At 33.3% G+C, this 19941-nt stretch overlaps 1 protein-coding gene across 12 annotated transcripts in view; it reads left to right on the top strand.

Moving 5' to 3' along the window:
• The window catches only part of Cwf19l2 (CWF19 like cell cycle control factor 2), a 190460-nt gene that overhangs the window by 38618 nt on the left and 131901 nt on the right, over positions 1-19941 (top strand). For all 12 annotated transcript variants that reach the window (XR_010049754.1, XR_010049756.1, XR_010049755.1 and 9 more), the window contains 4 exons: positions 3253-3343; positions 5482-5577; positions 11786-11899; positions 17965-18102. Coding sequence is in view for 8 of the 12 variants with exons in the window: in XM_063256129.1 (XP_063112199.1) it covers positions 3253-3343; positions 5482-5577; positions 11786-11899; positions 17965-18102 (439 nt within the window). In the remaining 4 variants the exon portion in view is untranslated. The remainder of the gene's footprint in view (positions 1-3252; positions 3344-5481; positions 5578-11785; positions 11900-17964; positions 18103-19941) is intronic.

Genomic DNA, 19941 nt, shown 5'->3' with positions numbered 1-19941 from the left:
CTGGCATTAAAAAGACATAACTGTTAGTGTTTAATGAAAAGTTTGCGTTAGAAACTCAGAATTTGATTAGTTGCCTGTAGGTTTTTGTACTTTGATTTTTACTCATATCTGTTAGGAGGCATAAATCTTATTCCATATAGACTCTCCTGGTGCTTTCCATCTTCCCTAAGTTTGCATTTTTAAAGTATTACATAAATTGGATCATATGGTATGTACTCTGTTTTGCAGGGAGAGCTTTGATTTTTTGTCATTCAACATAACTTTTTTTGAGCATTAGCCATATTGCTACATATATTAATAGTTTATTCATTTTTATTGATTGATGGATATGACAGTTTGTTTCTCCATTCTACTACTGGCATAAACAGCTTTTATTTTCTTGATTTTTTTTTTTTTTTTTTTTTTGTCTTTTTGAGACAGGGTCTCACTATGCAGTTCAGGCTGGCCTTGAGTTCACTTTGTAGCTCAGACTGGTCTCAAACTCATAATGATCCTCTTGCTTTAGCCTCCCAAGTGCTGGGATTACAAGTGTGCGTTACCATGCTCAGCTTTTTCATTGAATTTCGTTATTATTTTATTTCATATTATTTAATTAATTTATTTATTTTTTGGTATTGGGAATCAAACTCAGAACCTTGAGCTTGCCAGGAAGGTGCTGCACCGCTGAGCTGAATCTCTACCTCTGTTTTATTTTATTTAATTTGTTTGTTGGTTATTATTATTTTGCTATATCTCTGGCTTTGTTTTATTTTATTTATATATTGATTATTATTATTTTGCTTAGAGTCTTGCTGTGTTGTTTAGGCTGGTCTTGAATTCATGGATTCAAGTGAAACTTGCTTCAGCCTCCCACCATACCTGGCTGTTTTCTGTTTCATGTATTTCCACTTTGATTTTTATTATTTCTTGTATTCTGCTTATACTGGGTTTTAATTTGCTCTTCTTTTTCTGCTTTCTTAGGTGTAAGCTGAGATTTTTTTCCCAGTTTTTAAGTGCTCTCCTGAAGTAATGATTTTGTAGCATTCCACACATAATGCATTTGCGTTTTTGTTCAGTTCAAAATATTTTGCAATTTCATTTTGATTCCTTCTTAACCTATTGATTACTTTACAGGAATGCTATTCACTGTTCAAGTGGTTGAGGATTTTCTGAAGACATTTATTAACAGTTTCCAATTTATACTGTGGTCAGAGAATATAATTTGTATGACTTGATACCTTTATGTTTATTGACACTGATTCTGTGGCTCAGAGTATGGTCTCTTTTGGCAAATGTTTTGTACATACGTGGAAAGAATGTGTGTATTTTATTAATGCTGTATGGGATGTTCGAAAAGGGGGTCATCAGGCCATTTAATTGATGGAAGTTTTTTATCTTCTTGCCAATTTTCTGTTCGTTCCATCAGTTTTAAATGAGAGATGTTAAAGTGTATGACTTTAATTGTGGACTTGTCTGTTTCTTATTGCAGATCTGTCAGGTTTTGCTGCATTTTGAAGCTCTGTTAGTTACATAGACATTTAGGGATTCATATGTTGCTTTTGGCAAATTACTCCTTTGTCTTATGTGATGACCGTTTTTGTCCTTTTTAATATTGGCTATGTACTGTAATTTATCTAATATTAATGTAGACATTTCAATTTTATTTTATCAGTTGACATGGTGGATCTTTTTCTATTCTTTTATGTGCAATATGTTTATGTATTTATAGTTAGTGAAATTTTTTGACTTTTAATTTTTTTATCCACTTGTAAATTACTGCCTTTTAATTTAGACATTTGGACTATTTATATGTAATGTTATTATTGGTGCACAGGTGAATATATCTTATCCAAAATGTTTTGGACAAAGGTGTTTTGATTTTTGAACATTTTCAGATTTTTGAGTATTTGTGTATACATGAAATATGTTGGGGATGGTACCTAAGTGTAAACATTCATTCATGTTTCATTTGTACCTTGTATTCATAGCCTGAAGATAATTTATGTTTTTGGTATGACTGCATTTCAAGCACACACTCTCATGTGAAATTATGTTTGGAGTTTTCTACTTTTAGTATCATGTCAGTGCTCAGAAAGTTTCAGATTTTGGAGCATATCAGATTTCAGAATTTTAAAAAAATTCTGATTTTTTGATTAAGAAAGTGCAGCCTGTAATTAACTTTGAATCTATAATTTTGCTCCTTTGGATACTAATACTAGGTGTTACATATTTTATTGTGGATGGTCCTGGATATTTTTGAATTTTTATAGATATTTTTGCACTGATTCTGGTGATCTAAATAATTGTAAACCATTTGATCCTTTTCACTCTTGCTTTTAACATATGTTAGGTGGACCCAGAGCAACAGTTAGTCTAGCTTAATATTTCATACTACTGAAGCAGCGCCCTTTCTGAATTACGCAGTTTCCTAGTCTGGCCAGTGGGACCAGGCAGTATTCCTAGGGGTGCTGACTACTGTTCCTATAACCCTTTGGCATAGGTCTTTCCCTAACTGTAGTTATTTTCTTCCTGTATATTCAGGAGAATCCTTTGGGATTCTCTTACTCTGATACTCTGTTCAGTGAACTGTACCTGCCTTGGAATTCTTGGACTCCTACCTATTTCTCTTTTACTCAGAATCCTTCAGGCTCTGCGTGAGCTCACACTACATGCTCTGTAGCCTTAAATCCTTCTTAAGGTAATAAGCTGAGACAGTGTGACCTTGGTTGGAAATTTCTCTTTTCTTCTGTGAGGCTTTTGTAGTGTCAGCTACATTTTCTTCATGTTAAATTAGTTTATGAGTTTGATTAATTCTGGGATGACTTTACAAAAGGATACACAATCGTTGCTTTCATTCTTTGAATGTGATTAAACATATCTCCAGATTATAGTTTCTTGGATTACTGCATTGAAATGAGAAGTTCCCAAGATACATAGAACTGTGGCCTGGCTCTGGGTGTTTTTGTTTTAGAAAGAATATGGGATTATTAAATAATGAAGAATAGTTGATTTTTAAATTGCTTTAAATTGTTGTTTTTGGGACTTGATCTGTTATTACTATAACTGCCATATGCTATAATGGCTCTGTAAAAGAATCTTGAAGTATTGATTCATTTATGGTAGAACACTGAGTTCAATTTTTACATATTAGAATCCTGATCTCTCTTTGGTGCTGAATGTTTTATTGAGGTCATTTAAGATTAAATTTGAGTCTCAGTTTTGTTATTTGTACCTGTATTTCACATGCTTTTAATTTGTCTTGTTTCTACTTAGTGTAGAGAATGAGTCCATCCGTGTCCTGAGTGTTGATGAGAAGAATAAGTTGGGAGCCAAGATTATTAAGGCAGAGATGATGGGGAATATGGTAAGACTTTTATATGTTGTTCTTTTTGGAGAATAATGCTTAAACATATCATGAGAAATTTTGAAAGTTCCTCAATAGCATGAATGTGATATATTGTGTAAATAATTGCTGTTCGTTATTTCTTTAAATGAATATTTCTGTAAACAATTATGTTTGCTAAATAAGTATCTTCTTTACTATATTTCTGAAATTTATGATTCCAGAGAGTTATATAATTTTTATTGTTGCTTTTGACTTTATTTTGTATTAATTTCTTTTTTTTTATATCAGTACCGGGGATCGAACTCACAACCGCCTGCTTTCAAGGCAGGTACTTATGGCACTGAGCTAAATCCCCAACCCCTATTTTGTATTAATTTATACAACATATTTGAAAGAGTTAAAGATGCTCCTATTTTCTAAGTATGTTTCTAAAAATGCTTCCATTTTTTAGTTATTTATTATTAAGAATCCTTCTTAATTCTGAGAATAACTTATTTAATAACTTAAAAAATGAGCTTTTAACAAAAGGTGGTTGATTCATTTATTCAACCATTTAAGATGATGTTGTATGTGATACTATGTTAGATGTTCTCACATTCAATTCTTAAAATAATGTTTAAGACTAGTTTACCTTAGACTGAATAGAAGAGCTACTTTTATTTATTAATATGCTTCTTTGTTCATTATACTCTTATATGCCGATTACTCTAAGTCATGTTAAATTGCTTATGATAGTAGAAGCTGGAGAGCTTTCTGTGCTGTGACACCAGAGTGTCACGATCATATTTATGTAATATCAGACTAAAATGTAAGTGGCATTTCATTAATCTTATGTTTTTGTATACTATCAGTATAGTATTTTTTAGTAGAATAAAAAGTAGCCAATAAGATATTTCTATTTTTATTAGTTTACATGTGCATTAGATGATCAGCAGGCATGTCTTGCTCATGCTGGTGTTTTTGAATCTGATCCTTGGTAGCACTACTGAGAAGTAGTTGAGAGAGATAAGCCTTTCAGAATAACACCACCAAGAGCAAGAAGATAAAGCTGAGAGATAAACCAACTGCAATAGCAATAGCAAGAAAGTAAAGCTTGAGTTTTGAAAGTACAGGAGAATTGTTTAAAATAATGAATGAGAGGTCATGGAGTAGGAAGTTTTTAGGTTAAAAAATGTGTTCCATTTTTCATGGAGCCATTGTAGTGAAACTACTATGCTTTGTCATTTAAATTTATTGTATTACTTTGTGAAATACTGCTTTTTAAATTTTTTATCAGTTTTTTTTGAGACAAAGTTTCACTCTGTAGCCCATACTGGCCTTGAACTCAGTATGTAGTACCTATGCTGACCTCAAATTCATGGTGATTTTTTTAAAAAATTTATTTTAAAGAGGATAAAACAAACAAAATACAATGAAGCAAATCAGAACAGAACAATATAAGCAATACAGGAGTTCAAATCCAGACAAAAGGAATTCAACAATGACTATCATAATGTGTCTCATTTTCTTTAGATTAGCTGTCCATACCATTACACACAATAGAATCAAACCAAACACAAACAAAGTATAACCAATCAAAACAAAAGAATGAAAGTATTACAGGATCCCAAAACAAGATAATAGCAGATGAACAATGGCTACCATAATGTCTCTTGTTTTCTTCAAAATAGCTATTCATGCTATCACACATAATAACCTCAACCTTCCAAGTGTTGGGATTATAGTTATATGCCTCCAAGCCCAGTTGGTTTATTGCTTTACAAGTCACTTGTTTTATATAAGTTCCTATAGATTTTCTAGGGTCAAAATGAAACATATTCACAATTTTTTTTTCTCAATTACTTATTACCAGTGAAGAAAATAGTATATTAAAGCTTGCAATGGCTTCCTTCTCACAAATAATTGGAAGTTTTATCTCCTTGGCTTACTCAAAATATATGATCTTGAAATGATTTATCTTCAAATTCCATTGATATTTGAGGTGTTTGTAAATGAGATAGGTCATTAACACTACGTATGCTGAGCTGTGAGTTGGTAATTGAAGTTAACTGATGGCTACATTTTGTTTTGGTATACTGTTTTCTTTTTATTTTGTGGATTTGTAGTATTCTGTAATGGACAAGTAAACAGTGTCACACCTACTTTTCTTTTTGAAGGAACTGGCTGAACAGCTTAAAGCCCAACTTGAAAAGGCTAATAAAATAAAAGATACTGTAACACAAATATCATCAAAAACAACAGGAGCAGAGGAGGTATGTAATAAATGTTTACTGCAGGCATATAATTACCTTGTATAATAATACTGCTTAGCAGTGGCAATATTTTAATATCTGTGCCTGTTTTCTCTTGGTGAACAAAACAGATAAAATCATTTGTGTACATGGAACTTTTGTTTGGATTGCGATGGAGAAACAATAAAATGAAATAATACCTAAATAAATGATACAGTATTTAAAAAGTTATATGTTCTATGGGTTAGTAGATATCTTAAGTGTCTTAGGGTTCACATCTAAATCTCACTGAATTGTTGCAGATTTGAAGTAAGTGAAGGAGTGCATTTCTGGGTGTCTAAGTGCAGAGTGCTCTAAGCATAGGAATCAGAATTTAAAGGCTGAAAGACAGGAATTGTCTCAGGTATATGAAAAGAAAAGCATGACCAGTGTTACTGACATGGAATGAATGTAGAGAGGAAAGCCTTACGGTTAGAGAGTACTAGAGAGATCAGATCATATTTCATTTTGGAAGTCAGAAAAGAACAAGGACAGAAGCTGGAGTCTTGGTAGGCTTTCACGATAATGTAGGTAAGAAATGATGGTGAGTTTGACCAAGATAGCAGCTAAAGAGATGCTTAGCAAGGGTTAGATTTTGTACATATGTAAATATTTTCTGTGCTGGGCATGGTAGCACATGCCTGTAATTCTAGCACTCTAGGTGGGCATAGACTCACAGCATCTCTGTGGGTGCCCTTCTGCGCAGGATGAGCATGTTTCCAAAGGAGGACCGTGGCCCCCTGCTGAGTATCTTAGTTAAACTTCTGACCTTCTCACATTGACACATTGTATAGCCTGGAGCAGTTAGGGCCTGTGCTCTGCACCCTAGAATGGAGAGCTGCTGAGTTACTTAGTTGAGTGGTGAGGCCTCTCAAGTTGACACAATGTATCAATCATAACAGGAACAAAGATTTAAACTCATGAAATACTTGTTTCCATGTTATTTCTTTGATGCCAAAATATAAAGTCAACAGCCATTTTTAAGAGTCAAGTTTGAGATTTAATCAGATTTATAACTGATTTTAAAAGATTAATTTACATAGTTTGCTGTCAGTATGAAATTGAGTTCCATAGAGTTTTCTTAAGGCTGAGATCATCTTTGATTTAGGTAATATAGGTAGTATGTGTATGAAATTGGTTACTTTTTTAAAGCTAAGTCGTGATAGCTAATATTTTAAAAAAATGACTTCTTTAAGGTGAAATTAACTGAGTAGTTACAAGCAGGTTAAAAAATAACGGAGTATCTAGGCATAATTGCAACGTTCTGGGAGGTTGAGGCAGGAGAATTGTAAGTTCAAGCCCCATCTGGGCAACTTAGTGGCTTGGCGAGATCTTGTTCCTGGAAAATGAAAAGACTTGCGGTGTGGCTTAGTGCAGATTGGGCTCAGGCCCTGGATTTGATTCTCAGCATCACTTAAAAAAAGGGACAAGTAAAGGGAGTAGGAAGTCTGATATTTACCATCTGTGGCAGATACTACCCTCTTGAGGCTCATCCACTTCTTAGAGTTTGTCTTTACTTTGTGAAGCCTTTTTATGCATTCTTAGTAGTTGCAACTTTTTCTTTTTTGAAACTTCTTTTGAAATACTTGTTTTTTTATTTTTGAGGTGCTGCAGTTTGAACCCAGTGCCTCATGCATGCTAGGGAAGTGCTTTACCATGGAGCTAAACCCCTAGTTTCCTTTTTTCTCTATTTCCTTTTCCTTTCCCTTTTCTTTTTCTGTTCTTTTTTTTTACCTGCCCTTCTCTCCCTACCCCCTGGCTTTTCTTCCTTCTTCTTTTTTTGTAGTGCTAGAGATGAACCTAGAATCTCTCACATGCTAGATAAGCACTCTTGTCACAGAGCTATATCCCCAGCCCTGTAGACTTTTTTTTTCAGCTCAATAGAGATTTCCTACATATTCTTGTTTCTTCATGTGGACATTCTTTCTTCTTAGTAACATCTTCCCCTAGAGATACATTTGTTACAGTTAACAGACTTACATTGACACATCATAGTGACAAAGGTCTACAGTTTACATTAGTTTGGTCTCTTGCTGTTGTACATTCTGTAGGTTTGGACATCTGAGTATTGATGCATACATACCCTTGTAATATCAGTAGTGTTTTACTGCCGTACAGATCCTCTGTGGTCTGTCTCTTCATCCTTTGCTACACCTTAAATTCTGTTAGCCACTGATCTTTTTATTGCCTCCATAGTTTTAACTTTGCCAGAATGTTCTATTATTGCAGTCATATAGTAGGTAGTCTTTTCAGGTTGGTTCTTTCACTTAATGGTTTGCATTTAAGGTTACTTCATGTCTTTTCATGGTTTGATTCACTCATTTCTTTTTTATTTTCAATTTTATTTATTTCTTTTTGTATTTTTAAAACAAGATCTCACTATACAATTCCCTAAGTTTAGAATTGTATAATTTTTTGTCACAAAATACTTTTGTGTCACTCCAGCCACTTAAAAATGTAAAGGCATTCTTAGCTCCTGGACTTAATAGCAGGTTGCATTTGGCTTGTAGGCCACAGTTTGCTAACTCTTATACAGATTCTTAAGTAAACCCTGTGTTTTGTATTAATGTGATAGCTAATTGGGAACTTAGTATTTTAGATCTCCTTGATATTTCTATGTGGGGTACTCAAACACAAAAACAGTGCAATTTGTATTGGCAAGCTTAAGGAATAGAAAGTGGAAAAGTGAGTAGAAGAAAATACAGTGGTACCTCAGTGCATGAACTTGGTTCTTCCCATAATTCTGGTCACAAACCGAGTTGGAAGAGAATCCAAACAAATTCAGTAGTTAGGTACAATGTTGACCTTTGGGGAAATTTGATTTGGTTTTTATGCAGTTCAGTTTGCAAACAGAATCATGGAAATTGAATTTGTGAACTAGGGCACTACTGCAGAGGAGAAAGCAGATGATCCTTTGGAGTATAATTAATCTCTATGAAGCACTGGTGTATTAATTTCTCTTCCTAAGCACTCATCAAGTACCTGCCGTTGTGTGACACTGTGGTGGACCTTATGCATAAAGTGGTATGCAGCCTGATCTTTGTCCTAGGAAGATAAGAAAGATGGTTACGTTTCAGTATTTGTTGGATTAAGTGGGAATTTAGAATGAGTGGACCTTGAGGCATATTTTGTTAGTAAATACAATTCTTTGTTACTGTAAAAGCAACAGTGTAATTTGTGAGAAAAAATTACTTACTTTCCCATAAATATTATAAATACTAATAGGGTAAGTACATCCCTGCTTAGCAGATTGATTTTATAAATATAAGCTGTTTTATTTTTTTCTCTCTTCCATTAAATTAATTCATGATTTGCATTATCCAGAGAGCTGTTATATAATTAATGAATGAATAGTTCATGGATATTTTGAGATTTATTAATGAGAGATCATATAAAATGTTAAGTTTTCAAAATGTAAAGTCTTGTGTCATAAACTGCAGTTGTGGAGAAATTAAAAATCTGGGACATTTGGCATTCTTTTAAAAATGGAAAGATTTTTATAGATTCTAGTTATGTCAAAAAGTGTTTATTTTTTATTTGGTGAGAAATTAGTAAATCACATCGATGATGAAAATGTTTTTACCGATTTTCTTTGTTGAATAAACTTAATTTTTGTATTTTGTTTTAATGTCAAGTAGATGGAAATGCACTCTGTCTTGGGTACACGAATAGACCAATTTCAGGCTTTTTATAACAATAGACCTACAGAACAGAAAATAGACAAAGAGGCAATTAAAAGGGAACAGAGTGGGTTTGCTTTGGAAATATATTAATCTGTTTGAGGTACAGGTTTTTAAATTCCATTTTTCAAGCGTTTATTGAGTACCCTCTATTGTTTGACATTGTGCCAGGCCATGTAGCCATCAGGTAGAGGGTAGCTTGGTCTTTGGCCTGGAAAAAGTGGCAAAGGTAAACAATTATAAGTGGATTCATAGTTACCAAAAGGATTGTCATCTAGCAATAGAAATGATACTTGGTAATGGTAGCTGTTACTTGGTAACAGCATTATCTGTGGCTACATGCTTCATTTCATAGTTGAGCAACAAAGACAATGTGACATCTGAATTATTTGTATATTTCGGGAACATATATGTGTTTAAAATTTTCCAGTCCATTATAGACTAGGAGTTTTATAAAATGCTACAGAAACAAATTACTGAAAAATGAAATACATTTTTTTAGATTGAACACATAAAATTGCTGTATGTGATTTATATAAATGTTTATAAACTATTTCTGTACTTATCTGTAGTTACCTTGAAATGCTAGTACAAGTATTTCATGGTTGGTAATTTATGAACTTGCACTTATCTGTGGCCATACTTGGTTTAGTTTTATATATGATCTCTGTAGGTTCTTAAGTAAAGAATGGTATGGTGTATTTTTGGCAATACCAGTGATAATTAAGTTTCAGTCAGAGATTGAAAACTAAGAAATAGTGGAACTATGAGCATTTTTTTTTTTTTTTTTGGTCTTTTTCATTTTCGTTTTTATCGGTACCGGGGATCGAACTCACGACCACCTGCTTGCAAGGCAGGTGCTTATGCCGCTGAGCTAAATCCCCAGCCCCGGAACTATGAGCATTTTAAGAGCAGCTTTCAATAGAGGAGAAAGTAAAGTTGAGTATCTTTATATTGATAACTCATGTAGGACGTAATTCCCTAAGCTATAAATTTGGCCTCTAGCATAAGATAGGCACCTAAGAAAATATTTGGTGAATGAACGAGTGAATGAATAGAGAGAAGTAGAAGCATAAAGAAGAGTTTCAAGCTGGAGAATATAACAAACAGAATCAATAATTTAGTAATTATTTGTTGGTGTTAGTAATTTGAAATTCCTTAGGGAGACCAAGTTTAACTGTGAAAAAGTAGCCAGTTTACAATGTGTTGGCCATCTATTATCTGGTAAGTTGTTTTTTCTTTCTTTTTTTTGAAAGACAGAATCTTTCTGTGTATTCCAAACTAGTTTTGAACTGACTTGGTAGCCTACACTGGACTTGAACCCATGACAGTCCTCCTGCCTCAGCCTTCCAAGTGCTGAAATTATAGGTGTGCACCACCATGCCCTATGAGAGACTCTTTAAAATACAACACTTTATTAATTAATTAACAGTAATAAATGTACATTCAATGAGAGTAGTGATGAGTGCCAGCAGTTGTGATAGGTGCTTGTGGTCCCAATACTTTAGGAGCCTGAGGGAGGAGGATTGCAAGTTCAAGCCCAGCCTGGACAACTTAGCAACTTTGAGAATCTATCTGAAAATAAAAAAGAAACTAAGGATCGGGAATGCAGCTCAATGTAAAGGTCGTGGGTTTAATCCCAGGTACTGCAAGAAAAAACAACCCAACACAACACTGAAGCAGTGATAAATAATCATCACTATTCATTTAGTGTTGTGTGAGGAAAAATAGTACATTTCTATATGATCAGTACTAGGAATCTAATGTTTTTCTTCTGTTTACACAGGAGAACTAAATCAATTAAATGGAATTGAAATTGATTTTTTTATATTTGATCCTAATTTGAGAGGAAAATTAAAATGCGAATAATTTACTTAATCTTACAACTGATTTTTATTTGTTTCTGGATAATGTTTACTTGTATTTTATGAGAATCTTACCAATAATATTTTCGCTGTAAAGTTTATTCACTGTTATGCAAGACATGTATTTGAAAATTTTGTAGAAAAGAGTATGGTTTTAAAATATGTATAGTCAAATGAAAAGCATTTGAAGACTGTTAATAAAAAATAGCATCATTAGATTAGATAAATTAGCAAGTTTTTGTCATTTAGTTGTTTTATTTCTTACAATCAAGTTTTAGTAGAATCTTAAGCGTCCACTAAACATGGCATTTGTGCTGTATGTAAGTGATGGCTGCTGTTGGACAAAACCTGGTAGACTGTTAGTACTGTGTCATCATTTAATAGTCTACATGAAAACTATTTGAGGTTTGCTTCTGTGAGTGTTTTTTTTTAAGTGATAAAATAAGCTTTGTGTATTATCTCCATCCTTTTTCTGAAAAGGATTATGGTTATTTTATTGTGGATAAATAACAATTCAGAAAATTTAAGGTAATCCATAATATTATGTGACAGCTAGAATATTTCCTGTGCTTTTTGTGTAATTAAATATAAGTATTCAGCATTCTTCATATTTACTTCAAAAGTTCTCTCTCAATCTTTCTGTAGACTGCGGACCAGGAAGAAGTGATCCTTGTTAGAACAGATGCGTCTGGAAGAGTGTGGCCCGTGACCACACCAGAACCTCTGGAATCAAAAGCAGGAAGTAGGAAGAGACACAGGGTATGGTCAAGGGGTTTTTGTTTGGTAATTCAGGATTTCTTTTTCCCATGGGGCTTGTTTATACAAATATATTTTCTGAAGTATATCTTTTTAGTGCAAACATCAATGGTAGTAAATTATGATACAACTTTTATTCTTCGTTATGTCCCCTTGCCTTTTGTTTAAGATGGAATCTAACTCAACTGTGTTTTTTTAAAGAAATTATGAACATGGAATTCTTTATTCCCCTGCCCTCCCTGCTCTCTTCCCTCCATCTCTAGATCCTCTTCCCTCATTTTCATTATTATTGCTGTTATTATTATTGTTTCTTAGTTCATGTTTACAACATATAATGATTACTTTCATTGAGGGCAATTGATCCATGCACATGACACATCATAAACTTTTTATGTCAGTACTAGGAAGATATCTTTTCTTCTATTTATGCAGAGGAACTACATTTCTATTAAATAGAATTGAAATTGATTCTTTATATTTGATTCTAATTTGAGCGGAAAGTTGAAATGTAAATAATTTGCTTGGTGGTGTTTACAGTTGATTTTTATATCTTCCCTAATATTATTCTCCCACTTCGGTGTTCTCTTGGTCCCCTTCCTGTTTGCATGCGATCTATCTCCTTGTTTGTTTTTACCTTTCATTTTGCTCTTTATTTGTGCTTTGGATTACTCAAATGAGAGAAATCATATGGTATAAAGCTTGTGTATCTGATTTCTGTTTTATCTATTTATGTATCTATTTTCCCGCAAATAAAACTGAGTAGTATTCCATTATGAATAGATACCACATTTTATCTATCCATAAGCTTCCAAGATTTAGCTATCAGTATAAATGAACTAAATTAATGTATATTAAAATATTTAGAGAAGTATTTGAACATCTGTTTGCATTTATCCTTTTTATTTTGCTCTTATTTGAATACACACACATATACTCTATTTAATGTTGCTTATATAAGAGAAACCATGCATTATTTAAGTTTGTGTGTCTTAGTTGAAAAGAAAGTTTTGTATTATTATGTGTTTGTTTCTTCCATAGGAATCTTTTTGTTGTATGTCTTATACTCTGAGTAACTACTTTGAAGATAATGGTCTACAGTGTATTATTTTATTAAGAAGTGTTTTAATTTTTCATAAAATAAAGATGTAGCTGTTATGAATTGTGCTGCTATGAACAGAGTTATGCTTGTATTACAGTAATATGATGTGTTTTGTTCTTTTGGAAAGATACAGTTTTTTGAGAACTCTCCATACTGATTTCCCTAATTGTTATATTAGTTTACATACCCACCAGCAATGTAGAAGGGCTTTTTCACCCTAACTATCCCAACATTAATTATTATTTGGTTTCTTGATGATTGTCGTTCTTTCTCGAGTAAGATGGAATCTCAGTGTTGTTTGAATTTGCATTTTTCTGATAGCCAGTGAATTTGAACATTTTTTTATGTTCTTCGGAGAGGCATTTCACTTGCCCATTTCTTGATTGGGTCTTTTTTAATTTTTTTGAGCTCCTTATAGATTGCAGAGATCAGTCTTCTGTTTGAGGTACAGCTGACACAGATTTTTTTCTTTTCTGTAGGTTCTCTCTTCATTCTGTTAGTTGTTGGTTGGTGTGCAGAAGCTTTTTAATTTATTTATACTTGCTGTTATTTGTTATGCAATTGAAGTTTTGTTCAGAAAGTCTTTGCACACACCTAAGACTTTAAGAGTTTTACCTGCTTTATCTTCTAGAAGGTTGAGTTTCTGTTTTAATAGTTAGATCTTTGATTCATTTTGATTTTAGTTGAGTACACCGTGAGAGGTATCGGTTCAGCTTTAATCTTCTGCATGCATATAGATAGCAAGATTTCCTCACATCATTTGATGAAAGGGTATTGTACCTCCAATGTATGTTTTTGACCCGTTTGTCAAAGGTAAAACAGATGACTGTGTCTGGGGTTGTTTGCATATCCTGTGTTCTTTTCTGTCAGTCCATCTGTTTGTTTTATGCCAATAATGGTTTTATCACTGTAGTCTTGAAGTAAAACTTACAGGTCCAGGATTGTGATGCTTCCTCATTTGGCTTTGGTGTCCAGAACTGCTTTTTCTGCTCTGGGATTCTTCTGTTTTCATATGAACTTTAGTAATTTTGTTTCTAGTTCTGTGAAGAATGCTGTAGGTATTTTGATTTGAATTGCAATAAATCAGTTTTGGAAGTATGGCTGTTTTGACATTATTGGTTCTGCCTCTCCAAGTACAGGGGACATCTTTCCTTCTGCTGATGTTCTCTTTAATCTCCATCTCCTTTTTCAGAGTACACTGGTACCTTGATTCACAAACTTAATTTGTTCTATGATTTAGGAAAAGATGGCCTTGTTTGTGTTTGTGTGGGAAGGGTGGTTGTGGTCCTGTTTATCACCTGGTACACAGTTTGCAAACAAAAATAAAATTTTGCCAAATAGTTCTGTTTGTGAACTAAATTGTTTGCAAATAAAAGCATTTGAACCATGGTAGTACTGTACTAGTTTTCATTATAGAGGTATTTCATTTCCTTGATTAGGTTAATTCTTAATTTTAATTTTTTAGTTCTACTGTGAATGTTGTTTTTCTTATTTTTAATGAGTTCATTACTGATATATAGGATTTTGATTTTTTTTTTTTTAAGAGCAGAAGTACTTATTGAGAGAAAGAAAGCTTTAAGTATTTATTGAGAGAAAGATAGAAGGGGTCCCAACTAGATTGCCCAAGAGTCTTTTTCTAGGAACTTTTATAAAGTAAAACCTTGAGGTGAGGCAGGTCTAAGATGGGGAAAACTGGGTACTCACAAGGCAGAGAAGCATGAGGTGAGACAGAACTATGATCAACCAATCAGATTAATTGTTCAGGTAGAACTGACTAAATCACGGTTAAATGGGAAAACTAGTCACCTAGCAAGCGAGCATTCTTATGGATCAGTGACTCTTCCTATAGGGAATTGGGATGGTGATTCCTGGCTTCTCACGATGATCCACACTTAATCCCTAATGTTCATGCTTAGGATTGTGTGTTGATTTTGTATCCTGTACATTGTTCAATTTGGTTTTAATTCTAGGAGTCATTTGGTGGAGTTTTTTGGGTCTTCTATATGTAGAGGCTCATGTTATCTGCAAATAATGATAGTTTGTTATCTTCCTTTTTCTGTATATGTTTGTTTTATTCTTCCTCTTGCCTGATTGCTCTGGCTAATGACTTGAGTCCTGTGTTGAACAGGAGTGGTGATAGTGGCCATCCTTATCTTATTACTGATTTTAGAGTAAAAGCTTTCAGCTTTCCTTTAATATGATTTTGATGGTTGGTTTGTCATCAGTGGCTTTTATCAGATCCAGGTAAGGTACTTTTGTACCTATTTCCTTTAGGATTTTTATCATGAATGGATGTTTGATTTTGTCAAAAACATTTTGTGGATCTATTGGTATGACTGTCATTTTTGTTCCTGTTTCTTTTTATGTGGTTTGAGTATGTTGAACTATCAATGCAAAAATGGAATAAAACTTACTTGGTCATGTTGTATGATTCTTTTAATGATTTGTTGCATTCTCTTTGCCAGTATCTCACTCATGTTACTTGTGTCTATGTTTATTATGAAGATTGGCCTGTAGCTTTTCTTTTTAGTTGGATCTTTGTCAGGTTTTAGAATCAGTGATGTTGAATTCCAGAAATGAGTGCATGAGTGATCCTTCCCATTCACTTTCATTGAAGAGTTTGAAGACTCTTGGTGTTACAATCTCCTTAAAGATCTTAGAGAATTCAGCAGTGAATCCATCGGGTTGGAGGGTTTTTCTTAGAGAGTAAGTTTTTTATTACTGCCTCAATTTCATTGCTTATTTTTGGAATATTCAGAATGTTTGATGTCTTGGTGTGGTTTTGGAATTCATACAATTTTGGGAAATATTCCATTTCTTCAAGATTTCCCAATTTGTGGGAGTATAGTTTTTAATAGTAGTTATGTAGTGAATTTTGATAGCGTTCATTGTTATTTTGCTTTTTTTATTTGCAGTTGCATTGTTGAGTCTTTTGTCTTTCTTTTAGTAAGTTTGGCTTAGACTTTATTTTGTTTATTCTTTTAAAGAAGCAGCTCTTTGATTTGTTGATTCTTTGGATTATTTTTTACTTTTAATTTCATTAGTTTTCATTCTGAGCCTTATGATCAGAATGAAACATTCCCACCCTAATGTTTAAAGGAGTTTTAGTTTTAGTGTACATTTCTTGGATGTTGTATTTAGTTTCTTTTTATAGACTTCATCATGTGTCTGGGACCAAGATTTTGGGACAGACAATGGGGTATGCAAACACAATAATTTGTTAATTATGTAGGTTCTGTGAGCCTTGCTATACCTATGTTTTTCTGTTTTTCAGTTCCAGCAATTAGTTTTTAGCAGTATCTTAAGTCCCTTAAGATGACAAAAACATAGTATTTGATCTTCTTGTTAGGTTTTTGTTTTACTTTGGAAATCCCACAAATGACAGTTGAGTGTCTGAAAGAATTTTTCATCTTGAACTTTTCTATCAAATATTTATTTCTCCATTGGTTAGGTGTGCTACTAATGATTCTAATGAATTCTTTCAACAAATAGAAATGATAAAATTGTAATTTCTTTTGGCAACTGACAATAGATACTTTCCTAATATGGGAATAATTAGGAAGAAGAGAATAGTAAACAAGAATAGTAAAGGTTTGAATATATGATGTGACAGAAATGACTTGGAGTCTATAAACATCTTAGGAGATGGTACTGAGAGCTCCTTTTGAGTTGCATACTATTGAACAATCTAGGTACAGGAACAAGAGAAAGTAAACACATTGGCTTAGGAGTGTGATTTGTTCTTTGCATACAATGCAAGGACAAGTGGTCCATATACTAAAGATTTGGAGCCCGGGAGTGATTGAAGTCATGACATATGAGACATACAAGCCTAGTGAAGGAAAAATAGCACTGTTGGGGAAAATCATGGGATTCTGGTTCCAAAGATCTCAAAGAAATTGAAAGCCAAAATTTATTTAGATAAGGAAATAAGAGCAGATCAAGAAGATTTGAAGGGGAGAGGAGATAACACTTTTCTATTCCATACCTGAATGTGGACCCGACTGACAGGAAAATTTGGGATTGAATTAGATGGGGATCTGAATATCAGGTTTTGTTTTTGGTAAAGTTATATGTAGAATCAGGGTTCAGTAGTTAGATGTGGGTGTCTCACCAATTCCGGTTGCTGTAACATAATACCCTAGATAGGGTGGTGTAAATTCATTTCTTACAGTTCTGGAGACTGGGGAGTCCGAATTAGGGCACAGGTGTTGTGAGGTCATGTTTTTTTGGTTTGGTAACAGTGATTTTTTCATTTTATCCTCACATAACAGAGAAGAAAGCTGATGAAGGGGAGGGAGGAAAGAAAATGACTTTCTCATGTCTTTTGATAGAGTTGTCAGTCTCATTCATGAAAGAGCTACTACCTCCTCCAAAGACCCCCTCTTAATATCGTCACTCTGAGATTTCAATATGTGAACTTTTGGGGTTTGGGCGCAAACATTGTCCAAATTAAGTTCACAGCAGTGTGTTTGCTAATACTTAAACTGTTTTTTTTTTTTTTTTTTTCTTCCTGCACTATTCCACCACTGTATAAGTACAGTCTACCTTTAACAGTGGTAAGGAATTTTAACTCCAGGGAAGAGAAAAGAAGAGATAGTGTTAGATTTTTTTTTTTTTTCTTATATGTATACTGGAAATTCAACTCAGGACCTTCAATTTTCCAGGCAGGTGCTTGTGTTGCTGAGCTACATTCCTAGCCCAGTTTGATCTTTTCAACAAAATTCAGATCAGTAATGTCATGCTGTCATTCCCAGGGAAGAAGAGAATAAAGGGACAGAGAAAGTAGTAGGTGTAATTCTGTTGGAAGTTCTTTGACCGGAAGCAGGTAGAATAGGGAGAGACTGAAAGGAAATGTTGGAATACCTGGTGGGAGTTTTATATTTATTAGGAGATTTATAAGTAATACATTAAAAAGTCTTCATAGACTTATATTTTATCCAAATTCATAATGTTTATTTTGTCCTAGGTTTCTACCCATGAGGAAAAACAAAGAGTCAGATACTTTCATGATGATGATCATCTAAGCCTAAATGATTTAGTCAAAAATGAAAAGATGGGAACAGCAGAAAGTCAAAACAAACTTTTTATGAGAATGGCATCTAAGGTAAGGTATTCTTGGGATATATTGGTTGTTCAATGGAGTTGGTTGTTCAATTCCAATAATCTTTTTAGAAAGATCTAAAGATCTTCAGTCTTGATTATAGGTTTATTAAATATTTTGTAAGACATATGAGGAGCATATTAGAAAAGTATACATTTGTGATTTGAATTATTTTTAAATATGGACTGTTTATGGCTTTAATGTATTTTATAAAGATTTTAAATTTATATTTAATTTATCACTGAAAGTTTGAGGCAGAATTTAATGATTGGCAATTTGGTGCTTGTTAAATTACTAGCCTATCTGGTCTCAGTGGTTTTTTTAAGTTTTTTGTAATTATGCCATGATTTAAAAGGAACTGTTGGAGTTATATATTACAGGTTTTAGAGAAGACATTTTGGAATATACTTCCATTTATTTATATGAATATACACGTGCATATAATTTTAGCACATCATTTCAGGAAGACAATGAATTTCTGTTTTAAGTAGGATTCTTTGTTGCAGTTTCTTCCATCAAGGTTTTAAACACTTTTTTCTATAAAAAGAGAGATTGTGTTTAAACTTAGTTCTATGACAGGATTTGGCAAATTATAATTCCAGGGGAAAAATTGATTTCACTCTCTACATTTTTAAATAAAGGGTTTTTTTTGGAAATACAAGTAGGTAAATTAATATATGTATTGCCTAAAGGTCCTTTTGCTTTGTAATGTCTGAGTTAAATACTTGTAACAGAGGCTGTATAATCCACAAAGCTGTAAATGTTTACTGCTTGACCCTTTTCAGGGAAAAAAAAAAAAAATAAGCCACGTGCCATAATACCAATAGTTATATTTTGGTAGTGGGAGTTTGAACTGGATACCAAGAGACAGGAGTGGGAGAGAGACCTTTCTCTGTTTACTATTTCAAGCTTACAATATGTAAATATACTACCTGGTCAAAAATCAACTTAATGAAAGCTGAAATAAAGGTAACTAAAGTATCTGTGAGTGCCAGAGGTATGAGTTGGTGGCAAATAATATATCTTGGTTTTAAATAGAAGCATCATTGTAAGCATTATCCAGAGTTCTATGGGATCTTAAATTCAGTTTATTAGGATAATTTTACCTGTGTTTATTTTGGAGAAATTGCTAGAAATGTCCTGGTCTGGAAATTCAGTACAGAAAAGAGGCCATAGTTTTATGAGTTTTCTTCTTGGAAATGATACTATTTTATATGGAAGACTGAATTACAGTTTTATTAATTTCAAGATACTCCATTCATGTTTATACATAAAGATGTCCATGTTGAAAATTGTATTAGTCTATTTATTAACCCAGTAGCAGGTTTTGAACACCTGTTTATGGTCATTACTGTTCTAGTTACCAAGAAGCAGTCAAGTCAGTTTGTGCCTAAAAGGGCTTATATATATCCCATGAGACACTGTGTGGAACAAATACATAATATATTTTGTAACACATATTTTATATAGATGAAAAATACTTATATGTAAAATAAAGCAAACTAGAAGTTTAATAATGAATGGTGTTTTCAGTAGAGGGGAGAAAGGCTTCTCTGGAGGGGCTAGGTGCTTCATCAGATTCTAAACAAAGTGAGGGAAAAGGGAAGAATGTCTGAGGGAAGAATATTCCAAATAGAAGAGACAGCAAATTAAAAGAATCCGAAGCAGACACCAATCTGAGAAACATCACCAGACAGTAAGAAGAGGAGAGAAAGGAAAAAGAATTAGATGAGAGGAGAGACATTGCGTGTGGGGTCTAACATGTCATGTGGTAAGGAGATTTGTTCTGAATGAGAAGCCATTTGAAGAGTTTTAGCAGGGCTATGCCATGGTCTGGTTATG

Source organism: Cavia porcellus, unplaced genomic scaffold (genome assembly GCF_034190915.1).
Source record: "Cavia porcellus strain 051 isolate PalLab524CR breed Dunkin Hartley unplaced genomic scaffold, mCavPor4.1 scaffold_9, whole genome shotgun sequence".
Classification (NCBI taxonomy): Eukaryota; Metazoa; Chordata; class Mammalia; order Rodentia; family Caviidae; genus Cavia; species Cavia porcellus.
This window is presented reverse-complemented; position numbering and strand designations above follow the sequence as displayed.